The sequence below is a fragment of the Pseudopipra pipra genome, chromosome 15 (genome assembly GCF_036250125.1).
Source record: "Pseudopipra pipra isolate bDixPip1 chromosome 15, bDixPip1.hap1, whole genome shotgun sequence".
NCBI classification, from domain to species: domain Eukaryota; kingdom Metazoa; phylum Chordata; class Aves; order Passeriformes; family Pipridae; genus Pseudopipra; species Pseudopipra pipra.
The window spans coordinates 4,919,019-4,937,720 of NC_087563.1; the positions used below are offsets into that span (position 1 = coordinate 4,919,019).

An 18,702-nucleotide genomic window follows, 5' to 3' on the forward strand; every position below is an offset into this window, starting at 1 on the left:
GTCCGCGCCGGGGGCTCCGCGGGCAGCGCCGGGGCCGCGCTCCTGCCCCGAGCGGGGCCTGTGCCCGCGCTGCCCGAGCCGGGGCCGCCGCTCGGCTCCTCCGCCCCGCCCCGTCTCCCCGCCCCAGCCCCAGCGCCGATGCCGCGGCGGGAGCGGCCCCAGCCCGGGCCGCGGGCGTAGCGGCGGGCGCGGCCAGCGCCGCTCCCCGGGAGGCGGGCGCCCCGCGCGCGACGAGCATCAGGAGAGCGAGGCCCGGCCCCGCCGAGCCGCCGGCGCTGCCCGCCCCATCAGGCGAGGGACAGGAGACCCGCCCCGGCCGGCAGCGAGCCGGGCCGCCGCCGCAGCGCCATGAAGATCAAGGATGCCAAGAAGCCGTGTAAGGCCGGGCCGGGCCGGGGGAGGGGGCGCGGGGCCGGCGCGGCGGGCGCTGCCCGGCCATGGCTCCGGGAGGTGCCCGCGGAGACCATCCTCGATCCTGTGCGTCCCTCTGAGGGAGGGGTCGGGGCTCGCGGGATCCTCGGGGAAAGGGCTTCTCTGGCTAGAAAGCGATATCATCGGTTCCTTGGGTGTGGGTGATGTGTTTGATGGAGATGGTGTTTAATCGCTGTGCCGAACACCTGCGCAGGTGGCTTTTTAAGGGCTAATCAACTCCCGATTCTTTTTAGAATATTTCCGATTATTTGGGTGCAGGTCTTTAATTAAAATATGCCGGATGCTCCCCTTTAATAAGCACAGCTGCAACAATATCCTTACTATTTATTGCTTTTGAGCACCGTATTTGTTTTGGAGGGCACAAACGTGGTTCAGACTCAGGTGAAAGCAAACAAAATGTTTTAAGATTACAGGTGCTTCTTTGTGGGAAGAGAGGTATGGATTGAGCAAAGTTAATCTACATGCAAACGATCTAACAGCTGTGCAAGTCAACACACCTATCAGGCTAATACAGGTGTGCCTTGGCTGAAAGGGATGCAGGTATTGCTCCACCCAATTAAGCATCTTTTTCTTTGTCATCATACTTCAAGAAGTACTTTCAGGGTGAGTTAGTGTGTAGAAAAAATGTCTAGTCCCAAATTTCTAGGCCTGCTGTTGGTCCTATGGCATGCATGGCAAATGAACAGCATACAGCTAAAAGAGGATCTTGAAAGGGGATGTTTTAGATGTCTGGGGATGTTTGAGCAGCCCAATAGGAAAACCATCAAACATGTATTTAAGACAGGAAGTGTTAGTGTAGCTCTAAAATAGCTATAAAAGCTGTGAAAGTACCTTGTTTCTTGTGGTTTGTTCAGGAAATACGCATCTTGTAGCACCCAGTTAGTCATCACCTCTTGTTAATGCCAGTGTGTGGAAATTCCTCAATTTACTGTAATGATGTTTATGAAGAGTACAGTTCAGACAGCATTTTTTTTCCCCTGGTATAACATTAAGGAATGTTATCAAGACTCTGAAGCACTAATTGGCTGTAAAATGTTACAGTGGTTTGATAATTAAAATTGTGAGGGTATGGCTGCTCCTATTACAGAAACCTCCTAATTTCAGGAGTGTCTCTGCTGGACCTCAGAGACTTGTTTTGTGTAGTGGTGGATTTAAATCTCGTGGTTAAATAACAATGCAAATGTTATCAAGGAGTTTTAGCTGCTCAAATATGCTACAGTTGTAGTTGCACTCTTCCATTTCTTGAACCTGAACTTTGATGTTGGTTTCATGATGGGAATTATAAACAGTTGGAACTGCAGAGGCAGGAGGGGAAAAATACAGTGTCAAACTATGTAGTTTATTTCTTCTGGACTCTTGAACATACTTTGAAGCTGGTGGCTTTTTTAAAGATAATAGCACTTAGTTTCTTAGGCAATGAACTTTAGAGTCATTTTGCTGATCTCTGATCCTGGTTAGTCACATTGACTGAAGTGTGAGAGCAGCTGAATGTTTGAAGAGGAGCAGATCCACAAAAATACTGAAGATGGGGAAGTCCATTTCTGTTCAGGGGCTCTGGTTCCCAAAATCTGCTGCCAGTTTGGCTTAACTGCTCACATTGACATGAAAGCTGGGCTTGCAATACTACTTTTAGACTGTTGACAAATTGTTTGGCTAAGACAGTTGTAGATAATTTTTAACACAATTGCTGGGTGGGTGCATGTTCCTTAGACCACGTCAGTATCTAGTCATCTGTGCTGGAGCCAAATTCGATGCAGGGGAAAAATGGTTAATCATTATTTAACTTAAGAATCTGCAGAGTGGAACTGAGAAGATTGCCTTAGCCTGCCTTTGCTTTCATGTGTGATGTTTGGCATCAGGAAAAAAGGCATGATTGCACTGCCTGTCATGTCAGTCATCAGAGAGGGTAAAATGGAAACACCCAACCAGTTCAGGCCTTCTGATGTGGATAGACTGCCTAGACATGCTCGTGTGGTCCTCCCTTCCAGATCTTCGCCTGGCTAGTGTTGTTGCTAATTTGATGGACTGAAAACTAAGAAATGCAGCTGAATTTGTGGAACACAGCTTCTGAGATTGGCTGTCTTGGAAGAGGCTTGTAAAGGGCCATTTAAGTCTCAGCTGCTGGGGATGGGAGGTGTCAGGCATTTGAAAGGAGGAGAACAGACATTCACATCGGGAAAGCTTTGTACTAAATTAGTGTGGCAGTGGAGAGGTTGTGGAGTCTCCATTTGAGGAGGATTCCTGAAAAACTTCAGAGGTCTTAAAGTCTGGACAAAGCCACAGTTGAGCTCATCTAGAGTTGGCAGTTTTCCTGCTGGTGTGACTGAGAGGTCAGACCAGATGACCCCGGGAGGAACCTTCCAAGCAGCAGTTGCGTGATAACTCTTCTGAGGAAATGCCTCTGGGGGAGAATGGCTGGCAGTTTTCAAGGAAACCTCCAAAGGTTATTTGTGGGTTGAGACGAAAAATGTGAGAGCAGAGAGTCTTGCTGCTGTGTGGGATCTGCCTAAAGGGAAGAGAGCAGCCACTCATTCAGAGGGAGCTCTGCATGTTGGCGAGGAAGGCGAGAGGGACAGTGCCAGCATGCTGTGCTCTCCAGGGGAGCTGGAGCCCTTCCTCTTGGCTCTGGAGTGTAATGCACTGCTGAAGGAAAGGCAGAGACTTCTAACATCTAGTACACTGTGTATGTTACTTTTTACAGTGTGTTCCTTTTGATTGTTTGCTGAAAAGAGTTTGAGAACAAATGCCTTCGTTTCCCTTGAGGCGATTTGAGACACACTGAAGATGAACGTGCATAGCAGAGATTTGCAAAGTGCTGTATCAATATAAAGAAAAGATGAAAATTTCAAGTTTATTTTCTCTAATGTGGTTCTATGGACACATGTAATCATCATGGACACAGTGATCCCATGCAGGATTGGTGTAGTAAAATTGATGAAAAATCCATTTAGATTGATGGAGAATCTCTTTTAAGTTGTTTTTTTTGTTTGTTTGTTCATAGAACTTGCTGCGTAGTCTTGGGTATCCTAGCATTTTCTTATTAGTCCTTGAAAGCTGATTACTAGCCAATAGCAGATGTTACAGGTCCTCATTTGAGTGCAGTTGAAAAATGTGTTTCTAATAATATATTAATACTGCCGGGCACAGTTTATACTGTGTTAAACACAGTGTATCTGTGAGTGTTAAATTATGCCTCTGCATGCTGTATCTCACTATAATTACACCTATCCCCAAAGACATGGCTGCTGAAATGTCAACAAAATTAAGAGAATGAGCAAGGAGAGAGAAGATGAAAGCAGTGATGTGTTGTCTTGTGGTAGCTTTATATGGCATCCACTTGTGGATGTGATGAACCTCATGAAGAGCAATTGCAGTAATTGCCCATTCCCACCTGTCCTCCCACTGGTAACTGTGGCTGTTATGGAGCGTGATTAGAGGTGGCTGAGTGGGAAAGTGCAGGGAGTTTATGGAGCGTGATGGAAAAGTTTTCCCACAAAGAAAAATGGGAGGATGTGCCAGGGCGTGCCAGATACATTTAATTTATGCGTTAATTCTGTCCAGCCCAAATGTATTTTGAGCTGGACTTGGGATATTTGAACCAAAAACCTGTTACAAAACTTGTTAAGGAGAGAAAGTCTCCAGTGCCTCAAGGACTAAGGACATTCGAAGTGCAGTTTTGCTCTGTAGAGGCTCATACCCATGTACATCCCCCATCAGGTTAATCCTGCTTGATTTAGCAGTTCCACAGCCTGTGGTGTGCTCTCCCTTAGCTTGTCCCATTGCACACATGAGCTGCCTTGGCCTGCCAGCTGATTCAGCTGGTAGAGTTTGCCATCAGGTTTTACTCTGCTGCATGCACATGTTTTAGGGAAGCACTGGAAGTGTAAGAATGGATGTACGTACAGAGAGGAAAATGGATTGGGAGAAACTGCAGGATACATTTAGTTTCTGTGTAAACACTGTGTAGTAGTTCAGTATAACTTTTAAATAGTTGTTTGCCTTGTCAGTATTTGGGTAGGAATAGGATCAAGGTTTTATTATCAAAGGCTGAATTAGAAGATAAGTTTTGGGCATCAGAACTGATAATACTGCATACTTTGATAGAGAACTGTTGCAGTGCTGGCAGGAGTAACCTTAAGTTTTCATGGATTTCATGGTCATTTTCCTTCCCTTTATTTTAGGGCTGTATAGAATTATGAACTTTGACACCCTTGGCAGTTGTTCCCCAGGCTACATTTGTATTTGAAGTGCAACAGTCTTAATAATACATAAGCTTTCTTACAAAGGTGACACAAAGTGATGTAGGCTGCTCTCTCCTGTTACTGACAGCTGTGAATTTGGGGGTTTTTCCCCATGGTGCAGAGCTCCCAGCTTGAAATAGAGGTTAGCTACTCTTCTTTGAAGGTTGGTTCTTTTTAATTTAATGCAGGGTTGACCCAGAATGTTACTTTATCTTACAGTGAGAAGGAAGTATTTCAAAGGTGTTTGTGTTTCAGATGTGTCATTGCATTCTTAGGAAAGAGGCTGACAGGAATCTGTTTCTCAGTTTTTAAAATCTAAATACAAATAGAGCATTAAACTGAAGAATCTTACACTTGACTGAATAAGCAGAGTAGTAAAAGTCTTTGAGTTTGTACTTCCTGCAGCTTTGGATCCAAAGTGAGTGTGCAAAATCAGAATACTAGTGTGTGTGGTCTGGGTGGAGAGCTTTGAAGGTCCTCTGCTCTGCTGAAGCAGAGCCCATGTAAAAGGAAAACACTTCAGCCTTTGTGTTTGTATTGGCATGAGAGACTTTTTACTGCAATTATTTCCTTTGGCATATAAATACCTTATATGATAAGATATAAATAACCTTAAGATTTCTGCCAGTAACTGTGTACACCAAGAACTTGAGAAGTGCAGACACAAGAGAACGAGGCTTCCCTGTGTATCTCTAAAGATTGTTATGGTTTAAAAACCAGCCAACAGCCACCAGCACAGGGTTTTCTTAGTCAGCAGAACTGCTACATCATTGTATGAGCACAATGCTCTTCCCTCGTGGGAAGTGCTTTTCTACATTGCAGGAAGCAGTGCTAAGGAATCCTCTTAAACATCTGGATTTTTTGAGGGGTTGCCTGTCAAAGTTACTTCGTGGCATGTATGGAACAATTTGTTGCTTTATAGCGAAGGTTCCTGGTTGCTGTGTCTAGGTAGGGACCACAGTGGCTCCTGGCAGAGCTAAGGAGTGGAAGAAAATCTGGATTTGGATTAAGGAGGTTGTATGTTATGATCCCCCTCTTGCTGTCCTGGAGACAGTTAAATTTGTTGTGAAGTATCACATTAAACACCATATGGGTTTCAATTTCCTAGTTAGTGTTCTACTTCACGTATTTGTCTCTTCTCAGATAGTAAAAATCTGTGTTTTGTGTATTCTTAAACAGAGCCTGGCTTGAGTTCCTAAAAGCAGAATGCATGTTTATGAAGGAGTTTTATGTACTCTATCCAAGGCAGTTGGGCTTGTTGAACAAAAAGCTCAGTTTTACTTTTCTTTTTTTTAAATTGTTGCTGACCTCTGCAGAGAGGAGCTGAACTTTGAAAAGATGGGCCCTGGATTTGTTCTGTGAATAGTGGTCAGATTCTCAGCAAGGAATACTTCTGAGCTGTGCATCACTTTTTGTGTAATGTTCCTAGGAACAGGAATAGTTACAAAGAGGAAGAGCTGAGAAAAATCTTTTAATGACCTAATCCCCTAGAGCTGTGGAAAAAGCCCAGTTTTAATGCAGAGGAATTGAGTCTCCTTACGAAGTGAAGCTGTGGAATGGTGGTTACAGTTGTGCAGGTCCTCAAACCTGGTCTGTGCAGACCTATAAGCTTGAAAGGAAGGTTGTGTAATTGGTATCGGTGTCATCCAGGCACATTTCTTTGACTGTGACTGCTGAAAGGATCAAGCTGATGTCTGGGGATATTTTTTCCAAAAGATTCTGTTGCTGGCATTCTCCTACATCTCTCACTTAGAGAAGCATGACCCACAGATGCAAGTATAAAAATACTTTTTAGAGTCATTTATATATTCTCAGCCCAAGGTACACACCACGCTATTTTTGTCATGTTCCAAGCTAGCTTTCAAATACAAGACTGCCTGAGAAATCTTTCATGGATTTGAGAGACCATACCAGCTACTGATGCAGATATGCTGTGTAAGAGTGAAAACTGTGCTTCAGACGTGCCTCAAAGAGCAGCAACCTCCCCTTAAGCAGGGAGCTCGTATATGTGGTTTAAAAGGATGCACAGGTTCCTTGTATATATGGCAGGACTTGAAATCTGTGTGTCCTCTTCAGGCATTGTCAGGATTAGCCTGGCTGCTGGAAGTCTTGTAGGAAACTCTCTACAGGACTCTGACTAGTCCTCCATCCTGAATCTCTCTGTGGCCTTATTTTAACCCTGCAAATGAAAACACTTCCAGCAATTGGAAGAGGAACTGGTGTTTCCACATGGGTTCCTGTTTTCTCCAATCCCTCTGCATCCAGACGGGATGGATTCTGCACCAGGATCCTCCCGAAGCAATCTGATTTGAAGGCTGCAGCTATAAGAGGTTTCCATGTTGTGTCCATGTACAATTATATTAAAATTCAGGAGAATCAGTGTATTTCCATTATTTAAAGGCAGCTCAAGCACAGATAAATCTTATATCCTTGCAGTCCCAGCTGATTGTGCTCTTGCCACGTATGTGTATCCTCCTCTGTGTTTGGAACATGAAATGGCTGTAATTTTCCTGGCTGCACCTGTAATAAAATCAATATAAATCAATCAAGAGTGGCTTACAAGCACAAGAATCCTTGTGTAATTCCTTCTTCTGGGCCGCTGGTATAAGGAGTAAGTTAACAGGACGTGGGCCCACTTGCTTGTCACAACTCCTCCACCTTGCAAATGAAACTTGAGCAATGTACTTAGCAGCCAAATCTTGACAAATTTTCAATAGAAAAATGTGAAACTTCTTGGGGTTTGTCACAGAGGTGAAAACTGACCTATTTCTCCAGTTTCAAAATCCTTAAATGGCTGTTAAGATCACTCAGTTAACCCAGAAAACTGATACTGTGCAGCATGATCGCATTTTTCAGCATAAAATACGTTCCTGTTTAAATTATGGAATAAACTTACAGTTCAGTTTTTTACTTGATATACTTGATTCATAAACCTTGAGATTTCTAGAGGTGTGACTAACACTGTATTTGCAAAAGCCTTTTGGATCATATAAATGGGATGTGGTGGATCTTCTGACAAACAGGCATGACTTGCACCAAATCTTCATTAAGCTCATTGCCTGAACTTTCAGCTGTTTCCCCCTCTTTCCTGTTGTGAAGGACTAGATCCTAGTTTTTCAGTAGGCCCACTGAGCAGAAAGAATCCCAAATATTTTAGGTAGAACTTGGCTTGCTGTGTCTTAGTTAAATTCTGAATGGGTTGGATTGACTCCTGCAGACATGTTCTGGTCCCTTGGGTGAATCAGCTTCCCTTCTTCGCTTTTGGTCTTGTGACATCCTTTATGGCAAGAGGCTGAAACTTGGTGAGGTCACTTAATAAATCATCAGCTAATTGTGGTCAAACAGTAAGGTGACAGATTTTCTTATGTCCAGAGTCACAGGATAAAGAGGTCAGGCAGTTATGAAATCAGTTCATGTGTGGCTTTATGCTTAGGCCTCAACTTTATACAACAGATATCAGGGTTATAGACCACCTTTATTTCCACTTGGAGCTAGATTTTGCTCACAGAACTTACTCTTGTATTTAAACGCAGTTTTTCAAGATGAGTAAGGTAACCAGCTTTTTTGTTAATATCTGATAGTATTCTCTGGGCACCCATTCCTGAAAGCTGAGGCAACTTTGAAATTTCTTTTGAACTGACACACAGCCAGCCTTGCCTAAATACATTAAAATGTTTTGGTAGATCATTCTTCTCAAGGATAGATCCCACTAGCAGTGTAAATTCAGTGTAATTGCATCTTGCTCATCATGAACATGTTAACATCTTTTTGGTTTTGTCCTTGAGTTTCATGTTTCTGTAAGATATGAATTGCATCTGGAGAAATAAACTGGAACTCTAAAAACAGAAAGGGCAAGCAAAACAAGCAAGTTATACTGTCAGTTAGAAAATAAAAACATGAGCTTCCCAGCTGGGTATTCAGAGTCTTTCTTAAACTTACAAATTAAATTTTAAATACTGTTTCTGGGAGATGACAGTGGGAAAACTCTCAGATGAAGATGTTGTCTTTGCTGTAGAGTTACTGAGTATCTGTTTCACTGCGCATGGTTGGGAAAATTAATTGGTGCAGGCATATTCAAATTATGGTCCTGCATGTCATAGACCATAAAATCCCTGTTAGGAACTGCAGTCATGCCACAGAAGTGACAAAGGCAAAGCACTTTGGTTTACTGTTGTTTTGTAGTACAGAAATGCCCTCTTCTAGCCAAGGTACAAAAAAAAAAAAAAGGAACCTAGATTCAGTAATGTTAATTTTGTGGTTTGCTTGTAGTTCTTAATAGAAGTTTTTGTTATCCCTTTAACTTCAAGGGATATAAATTTGGCATCTTGACTGTGCCAGTTTTTCAAGTGCATGCAAATAAATTTAAGTTTCCCTCTCAAACATGTTGTGTGAGGAGCTGTTGGAGGAGGAATACTGTCCTGCTCTGTTGCCAGCTCTAATGTGTAACCTGCTTTCTTCCCGTGTGCATTGCAGTCTTTGTGCTGAAGTGCGTCAGAGCTATTATTTTAGAAGGGAAGGTTATTTTAATCCTTTGTTCTCAGTAAAAAAAAAGTGGTTGAATTTTGTTTATGAGTTGGTCTGAAAGATATGGTATAGTTTGGGGAGTTTTAGTTGGGCTTTCTGAGCACATGTAATAGCATTTAAATGTGTGGAGTTGCTAATTTTCCCATTTTTACCTGTGACCAGAGGGATACTTAAAGGTCATGTAATTGAAAGGAGCACTAATTCCTCATTCCTGTGAGGTTTGTTGTTAATGTCTTGTTGAAAAATTAGTACAGCATTGGTTTAACTCTTAAATTCCGTGTATGGCTTTGTCTGTTTAACAATAATTCTTTTACCTTCACAGCTTTCCCATGGTTTGGCATGGACATTGGGGGAACATTGGTGAAGCTTGCCTATTTTGAACCTATTGACATCACTGCAGAGGAGGAGCAGGAGGAGGTTGAAAGCTTGAAGAGCATCCGCAAATACCTGACTTCCAACGTAGCCTATGGATCCACTGGCATTCGGGACGTCCACCTGGAGCTGAAAGACTTGACCATTTTTGCTCGAAGAGGAAACTTGCACTTTATCCGATTCCCAACTCATGATTTGCCTACTTTTATCCAAATGGGAAGAAACAAGAACTTTTCAACACTACACACGGTGCTCTGTGCCACCGGCGGTGGCGCGTACAAGTTCGAAGAAGATTTTCGCACAGTAGGTACCCTGGAGCTGATGCCAAAAGCATTGCTGGTGATGGGTTAAATAATAAGTATTTTGAAAAACTGTGCAGTGCTTAAATATTATTAATTATGAACTGTATTAAGTATGGGAAATTAGGGCCTTCGTGGAATCCTCAGCATCTGTTAAATTGTCTTTCTGCTCTGTGAGAGAACGGCAGCTTAAATGTCCCGTGCCAAACTGAGGAAGAGCTGTAGTGAGCCAAAAGCCCCTCAGAATTTCTGCCCTGTGGTTTTCTGATAATCCTTGGAGCGTTAATGAAGCTGCAAGGATAGTTAGAGCGATGCCATTGAGCTTTTTATCTGCTGACATCTTAGAAATGACTGTTTGACTTGTAAGATGGGGGAGGAAACCCACAAACCTTGAAAAGACATGCAGATGTGTGAGTTCCACTAAGATAACACTCAGTGGGGCCTTGAGGGTATTTGGTGACCTTTTTTTGGATTTAAATTGGTGGAAAATGTTGATAATTTTTCAGTGGGTTAATGTCTGACTATCTCAAAAGTTACCTTTGAGCTTACCAAAGCAGATATTTATACTGCCTGTCTGCCAGGTCTGAGATCTGGATTTATAGTCAGATGGATTTGCTAACTGATGTATTCAGAACTTACCTCTGAATTCTTTCTTGGCTTTATCCTGAGATTGAAGTTCCTGAATTAGTCGCCTGAGAGAGCTTCTTGAAGTTGGGCAGTACAAATGTACTCATAAATTTGTAGCATGTTTGTGCAATGTTAGAACATGTTGACACAGTCTTTTTTTCTTTCCTAACACAGATTGGAAACCTCCAGCTGCACAAACTGGATGAGCTTGACTGCCTTGTCAAAGGCTTATTGTACATAGACTCTGTCAGCTTCAATGGCCAGGCAGAGTGCTATTATTTTGAAAATGCCTCAGACCCTGAGAGATGCCAAAAGATGCCTTTTAACCTGGATGATCCATACCCACTGCTGGTTGTTAACATTGGTTCAGGAGTCAGTATTTTATCAGTCCATTCCAAAGACAACTATAAAAGAGTAACTGGAACAAGGTAACTTAAACACCTGAGTTGGGGTTGTTACTCTGGGGTTGTTACAAGCCTTCTGATTTTGAAGTGCTTCCTCTCCCTGATTCCCCCACCTATTCTTTTCTTCGCTCTGTAGTATGGGAAGGTATTTTATGTGTAATTTACAGTTGCAGTCATTGAAGCCCATTCCCATGGTTCTGTTATTGAGGAGTTTAGTTTATCTTATTTATCAGTGAGTGATAAAAGTGCTCCATGGTGAGAGTTCTGTAGGTTTTAAGTTTTGATAACGTGTGCAGTGAACCTGTGTTTCTCTTGCTCCCTAAGAACAGATGTGTCCACACGTGTTTTACAGTAAATGGTCATGGATCAGTCAGTGGCATGATGTGGGTATTTAGGGAGTTTGTCTCTCATGAAGTCTTCCAGCTTACGCTTTGAGAGTTTATTTGTTAGCTCTTACCTTCTTGTAAGTGACTTAAAATAACAGGAAACTGATTGACAGCTGTTAAGTCAACCTTTAAGCAGAAAAGCGAAGAGCTTGGTGTCTAAATTGAAGGGCTTTATTTGTTTATTTTGTTAGTCAGACATAAGAATCTTTCATGTGAGGAAATACTACTTAAAAGCAACTAGTTTCCTTTGTCCTTAGTCTAGGTGGAGGGACCTTTCTTGGTTTGTGCAGTTTGTTGACGGGCTGTGAAAGTTTTGAAGAAGCTCTGGAAATGGCATCCAAAGGAGACAGCACACATGCTGACAAGCTGGTTCGGGATATTTATGGAGGAGACTATGAAAGATTTGGCTTGCCAGGATGGGCTGTAGCATCCAGGTAAGCAAGAGTCTCCTTGTTGGTTCTTTTGTTGGTTTGGGGGGCTTACAAAACAAGACTTGAACTATTAATGCAGAGAAAACTGCTTTTTTGCAAACTTTTATTGTTGTCAAGTTACTTTTTATCCTAAAAGTATATATCCTTAGCTTTTTAGAAGGTTTAAAGCCACAGACAACTGCAGGTGCCTGCCAGCTAGATATTGAGGAAACCTCATGTGTTATGTCATACACAGCTTTATGTGAGGTGATCACAGGAGTGGCAGGAAGGAGGTGCAGAGGTGGTGTGGTTTAACCTGGCAGGTAGCTAAACACCCCACAGCCACTCACTCACTCCCCCAGTGAGATGGGGGGAAAAAAGGAAAATTCCTGGATTGAAATAAAGATTGTTTAATAGGACAGAAATGGAACAGAACAGAATGGTCCCCTCCCAAGTCCTTGTGCACCTTGTTTTGCTTGCTGGTGGGGTGGGCTGAGGAGCAGAAAAGGCCTTGACTCCTCTCAGCAATAATGAAACATCCTTGTGTTATCAACAGTTTCCAGCACAAATCCAAAACACAGCCCCATACTAGAATAATACCAAAGAATAAGACTACATTTTGCTGTAGATGATTCTTCATGGAAGTCAACCAGAACAAAAATATTTTGTTGGGGGTCATTATTGTAACAAGATTGACTGTTTGCTGTGAAGGAATAAATACACACTTAGTGTTAAATTGCTGTATTTAACACAGACTTTGAAAAGAAGCTCCTCAAGAACAAACATGAGACTTAGGTTCTGTTACAGCATAAAAATTACATTCTGAAATTACCACTTCAAATGCACATAAATCACTTTTAATTAATGGAAATTTTTCCTGTTCTAGTTTTGGGAATATGATCTACAAAGAGAAGAGAGAGTCTGTTAGTAAAGAAGATCTTGCAAGAGCCATATTGGTCACCATCACCAATAACATTGGGTCTATTGCCCGGATGTGTGCAGTAAATGAGGTAAAAACTGCCAAGGAAGTGATCTATCTACAGGTCTATTATTTGTTTCCAGATTAAATGACCGCTAAAATGATGTATAATTTTAAACCTTTTAGTACATTCTCAGATGAAATGAGGAAATTCATGTAGTGTTGTGTAGCCTTGGGTTGTGCCCACGATCATCCTGGTTTAGCAAGGGGACTTCAGGTCCTTCATCACAACATCCTGTGCTCCCCTACTCCCTCACTTCCCTGCAGGCTTTGGGCTCCATTCCCTAACAAAGCTGGTTGGAGGCACTCCTTGTCAGGTTACCCTCCCCACTGGCAAAGAGATCCATGTCCCAGTTCTCCAAAGACAATCAAAATATTCTGAACCCATTCTTAGTACTTTAATCACAGAATAGTCAGGGTTGTAAAGGACCTCTGGAGATCATCCCGTCCAACCCCCCTCCCAGGGCAGGTCACCTGGGGAGTATGTCCAGCCCTGAAACATGGACTCTGTCCTTGGAGAGTTTCAGAATATGTGACTTGAGCAACTGCTGCATTTAAATTGCTGCTTTGAGCAGTGCATGGGACCTGATGACCTCCAGCAGTTTCTTCAAGCTGAATCATTCTCTGATCAAAGCCTGTGGAAAGCCTTGCTTCTAGTTAAGCATTATTTTTAATTTTTACTGATTCTTGAGACTTCAGGTTGTTTTGACACCTGTCACCTTGCTGGTTGATACCAAGATGGTTTCCTGCCATCATCTATTTCTCAAAGTCCTGCTAAACAGACCCAGTGTGTGTTCAGTTTTAATAGGACCACAGGCAGTCAAGAAGCTGTGGAAGAACACTGAATTTAGGTATAGCAGGCATTACTGTCTGAGCACTAGGGATTTCCTTATTCATTATGAACAAGCTTTGGATAAAATGAGTTTTAGTTACAGCTTTCCTGGGTAACTGTATTTAGAACTCTGCTTAAAATATCTGTATGTGATCGCCTCAGAAGTAGCAACAACTTTGTTACCTGAAAAACCCTCCTTTTGCTTAGGAGCCAGATTAATACATTTTTCTGGTTTTAATATTGCATGGTCTCCCTCAGTTTCATTCTCTGACTTTTTCTCATCTCTGTCTTGGAGAATAAAGTTAATTTTGTGAGTATTAAGTTAATATTGGCTTTTTGCTTTATGGCAGAACTTGATAACAAAGAGTTAAAATGAGAGTGAAGTTGAAAGTACATATTAATAGACTGAGACAAATGTATGAAATTTATATTTAAGGGTGGGAGTAAAGGAGGACAAATCAGAACTTGTAAACTGCACAAACTAGCTTTATTCCAGTTTTTTTGGTGTCATTCCAGCTATGTCACAAAACTACAAATCATAAGAAACAGTTAATAGGAATATACAAACTAATATCTTGAACTGATATGTAAAGGCAAAATGGATGTAATTACTTTGGCTTCCTGCAGTAGAACAGAATTATGGTTTTGTGCCTTAATGGTGTATCTACTTTGTCTTCACTGGGAACTAATCAAGATGGTGAAAAACAGTCCCATGTTAGTCATTTGACTACAGGTTTAATTGTTACAAAAACTAGTATGACAACTTAGATACAATTAATGTATTTATTGATTTAATGTAATTAAGTGCTTATCTAAGCACTATACGAAGAACTACCACAATTAAATTTTCTTTTCTTGTGTCATTAAACCAGTGTTTAATGTTGCTTTCGCTTAACGTTGGGTTTATTTCAGCGAATGGGGGAAAATTAAATGATTTTTCACTTTTTTACATTTGACTTGATTAAAATTCACGTCTCACCTGCAGTATTAACTCTTGGTCTGATGCTGTGCTGAGGTATATTGAGTTCTGAAGATGAAAGGAACACCTGCCATGTCTTACTGCCTTCGGCTTCTTTACAGTGCTGCCTTGTTGCATATGGATCAAGCAGCATTGTACAGGGCTATGAAGGCATTGAGTCTTCTCTGCCAAACAGAACTATCTTTCATTTCATTTCACTTGGAGCTGGGCTGTTTCTTTGGCTTAATTACTGAAAGTGCTCGCTTAATTTGCAACACAAATGCTACTTGTCTGTAAACTAAGTCCTTTAATTCTTGTGGGTCTTTCCTTTTCCCCGAGTGTGCCATGTTTTAAATTTTGAATCCATGTTTTAATTGCGGGTTGTTTGGGTTTTGTGGGTTTATTTCCTTGCTCGAGACAGCCTGCTCTTTCATAGCTCAGCTTTTCAAAGCTGTGTTAAGCAGTGAAAAGTCTTAATCCTTTGCCGTTTTCCTCTTTTTCTTTTTAGAAAATAAACAGAGTTGTGTTTGTTGGCAATTTTTTGCGTGTGAATACTTTGTCGATGAAGCTTCTTGCGTATGCACTGGATTACTGGTCAAAAGGCCAGCTGAAGGCCTTGTTCCTAGAACATGAGGTATGCTGTGGTTCATTTATCTGTGTGTGTTGTTCCACCATAAGTAAAAAATGCATTATTGAGTAGCTCTCGTGAGATATCCTGAGGCACCAAGTACTCAGTAAACATTAGAAATAAGAGGAGGCTTGTCGTGCTGAATTGGTTCTCTGGGAACAGCTCTCTGCCAGGGAAGTACTTCAGTCACTTTGGGGTAGCTCAGTTCACGCTGTGGATCTGTGGAGAGGGACAAGAAAATCTTAAAGTCTGTGCCCAGGGTCAACAATCTTTCTTAAGTTTGGATGGAAACAATAGTAAGTGTTGTATTTCAAAGAGTCCAGAGATCTAAAGCTTGAGCCTTTGAAACGGGCCCATTGTTCTCTGCTGGGCTTGAGCAACATCCTGAAAGTGGAGCCTGCCTTTGACAAGGCCAGCTTTCATACCACCACAGACCCCTCAGAGCTCTTGTAGTGACTTTGTGCTCTCAGACTGACCTGCTTTGGGGCAGCTTCTGCTGCCATTCATCAGTGTGGAATGCTGAGAGTTTTCACCTGTTTTGATTAAAATACAAGCAGATTACAGGTGCAATATTTGGGAGATTTGTAGCTTCTTGGCAGTGGATGGGCAGTTTTTGTCCTCAGTTTGTTGGTCTGCAAATATTACAGCATTAGATCTGTTCCCCTTCAGTTGATTCTCACAACATTTTTCCTTTATTGTTTATCCCAGGACTGACAGGCTGTGCCAGTGTGTGCAGTAATAGCAGAACGATTCCTTGTCAGTTCTCCAGATTTTTCTTGGGTAAATTTTGAACTCTTGCGTTTAATCAAGTGTATATCCCAAACACTTCAGTATTCCATAGTTACAGGGAGAGAGAACATTTCACTCCCTCACAGGAGGGAATGTAATCCAACAGGAGAACGTGGTTCTTTATGTGCAGGTAAGCAGAAGGTCAAAAATTGTGAGGTGCAGTTAATTTAAGAAATTCTTAACTTATACTCTAGCAACAGTGTTGCTGTGGGTATTGAAGATTTTTTGACAACCAAAATATGCAGCTCCTCTAGGAAAAAGGAACCAAACATGCTTTGCATTCTTTAGGATTCACTGTCTTAGAAGCCCTGCAGTGTATGGTGAGACTTGGTGTGAAATCCTCCAAAGTTAATCTAGATGAGAAGGATAAAAAGCTTTGTTTCACAAAGCTTTAAAAAGTTATGGAATATTATATATTAAAAGTGTATGGTGTGCTTTCTGTAGCATTGGTCCATCAGATGGTGGTTGTCACTAAAATGTGAGTAGTGCAAAATTTAATACCCTACTTAAACTTGAAATTTTGTATTTTTTTTTTTTTTCAACAGGGATACTTTGGAGCTGTTGGTGCTCTGCTTGGGCTGCCAAATTTCAGTTGAGATACCAGATGTCACTACACTGAACTATTTTCCACCTGAACAACACTTGTTTATGGCAATGGGAATTAAATCTGGGGAGGGGAGAAGAAAACAGCCTGTAACTGTTTATAAGAAGTGATTAGCTACTGAGTATTGCTGTTCTAAGGAAGGGTTTCACTCTGGGCATTGGAAAGTGAACTGTGGTTATCATTTATGTTCTTTGGTACATGTAGCCAGTGCTGAACTCATAATATGCAATACATCCTCTGAAAACAACCTTCCAGAAATCCAAGACAAAGGAATGCCAAACCATTAAGTGCTCAGCATGAAAATATTGCAAGTTTACTCCTGAGGCTTTAGGCCCATCAGTTTTGTATATAATTAATGAATGAAAAATTATTTTCATTAGTTTAGTATATTATGAGCACAATTTCCCCTGTGTACTTACAGAAAACAACTTTTAAAACAGCAAGGTACTATCTACAAGATGAGAGGAATCTGTAGACCATTTCTTCCCACAGTTAAGAACAGTAATTATTTTATTCTTATGTCTATTGGAAATAATGTTAATGCTTTAATTTTCAGTGGGAAGAATAGAAACACAAAGAATCAGCCAAAGCAGCAGATTAAGCATTTGATGTTATGAAAGTTTCATGAAAATATTCACTTGCTCTCTTCATTTATATGAAAACTCAGCTGGTATTTTGGGAAGATCCCTCTGTCTTTGATTGGATTTGGAAAAGAGTTTAGTGATTAATGAGCACAGATTTTTTCATGTTTCATTGTTTTTTGGGTTTTTTTTGAGGGCATGACTTCCAAAATGCGTTCTGGATTTTTTTTGTCTCTTTTATCAGTTCTGCCATCATGAATCATTATTTGTAAAGGTACCACAAAGCCTGAGAGAATTGAAGAAATCTTTATAAAATAGACTAAATACGGGACCTCATAATTCTGGTGCTTTGGCTCATTTCTGTGGAGATTTGGAAAATTTTGGCTACTAATTTGAAACTGTGATTACTACTTAATTTTGTAAGAGTTGATCAGAATCTAATTAGATGTTGAAAATGAAAGGTTGTTAGCTTACTTTTGGATTTGGGAAGTTTGTTTCTGAAAGCTGAGGACAGCATCAGAGTTTGTATTGCAGCACCAAACGGACCAATATTTAGTGCACTTGCAATATGGAACATCAAATCGTGGCCTTGGGATAAAATCCATCCTCTGGAACTGATCTTTGGGGTTTTCTGTAGACTTTTAAAATTTGCAGTTGTGATTATTGTAATAAGTTTAGTCCTGAAGCCAGGGCATGAGATCTTAAACTTACAAGACCATTATACAGTCCTTAGCTACGTGAATTTTGTGGACTAAAGAGCTACCCAATTTTATTATATTTTCATGTTAAATATTTCCTGTATGTGCATGAGGAGCAACCAGACTAGAACACATTGATATCTCGGGGTTTTAAGGTATTTTTAAAACTGATTGCTCGAGTATTCCACAGCATGGCTGTGTTGTATTTACAGATCCACCCACCTAGTGTGTTAGAAACCCTGTGTGCTATTTCAGTCTTCTCTTTCTTACAACTCAAAGCCCCATACTAACATCATATGTTATCTTCTAAGATTTTCTGTGGTCCTTTAAGGGTACAGTACCTTAGAGTAGGCAACTCATTTAAGTGCAAAGCCAATTGCAAATGCAGTTCCATTTATTGTTGCTTTTCCCGGTACTTGTACTACTACATTTCTATTGTGCTTGCTTTTGATGTTTCACTTTAGACATAAACAACTAAAAATTACACTCACAGTTCAGCTGATCTAATGCTAATTCAGAGCACTTCAGAAAATAAGTGAATATGGTTTTTATAGAATGTCTTTATAAATGCTGTATACTGCTCTTTTGGGTCATGATTGACTATCAAAAGTAAACTTTATTTGGTTAATAAAACTGTGTGAAAACTTAATTTTCTGAGTGTTCTGACAGCCTGCTGAAAAGTTTGCAAACTAACTGCATATTTTATTTGCAAAGTGAGGTACTTTAAGACATGTACTACAGCTCCATTAGAAACAGTTCCTTTAGACCATGTTTATTGCTACTTCAGTTCTCTTTTGGTGATACTGAGAATCCTCATGAAGCAGTAGTTAGAAGCTACTTACATATTTAACCAAAAGCACACATAGCAGGTGATTACCTAATTTCCATGGTTCATTAAACCAATTGAAGTTGACGTGACCTAAGATACATTTTTTTTT

The 18,702-nt window shown here is 41.0% G+C and overlaps 1 protein-coding gene across 1 annotated transcript; it reads left to right on the forward strand.

Moving 5' to 3' along the window:
- The first annotated feature begins 208 nt into the window (after positions 1 to 208).
- Positions 209 to 16,598, forward strand: PANK3 (pantothenate kinase 3). The gene is made up of 7 exons (XM_064671578.1): positions 209 to 376; positions 9,520 to 9,872; positions 10,670 to 10,923; positions 11,543 to 11,719; positions 12,582 to 12,705; positions 14,973 to 15,098; positions 16,427 to 16,598. The coding sequence occupies exons 1-7, from the start codon at positions 349 to 351 to the stop codon at positions 16,475 to 16,477; spliced, it is 1,113 nt and encodes a 370-aa protein (XP_064527648.1). The 5' UTR covers positions 209 to 348; the 3' UTR covers positions 16,478 to 16,598.
- Positions 16,599 to 18,702: the final 2,104 nt, after the last annotated feature.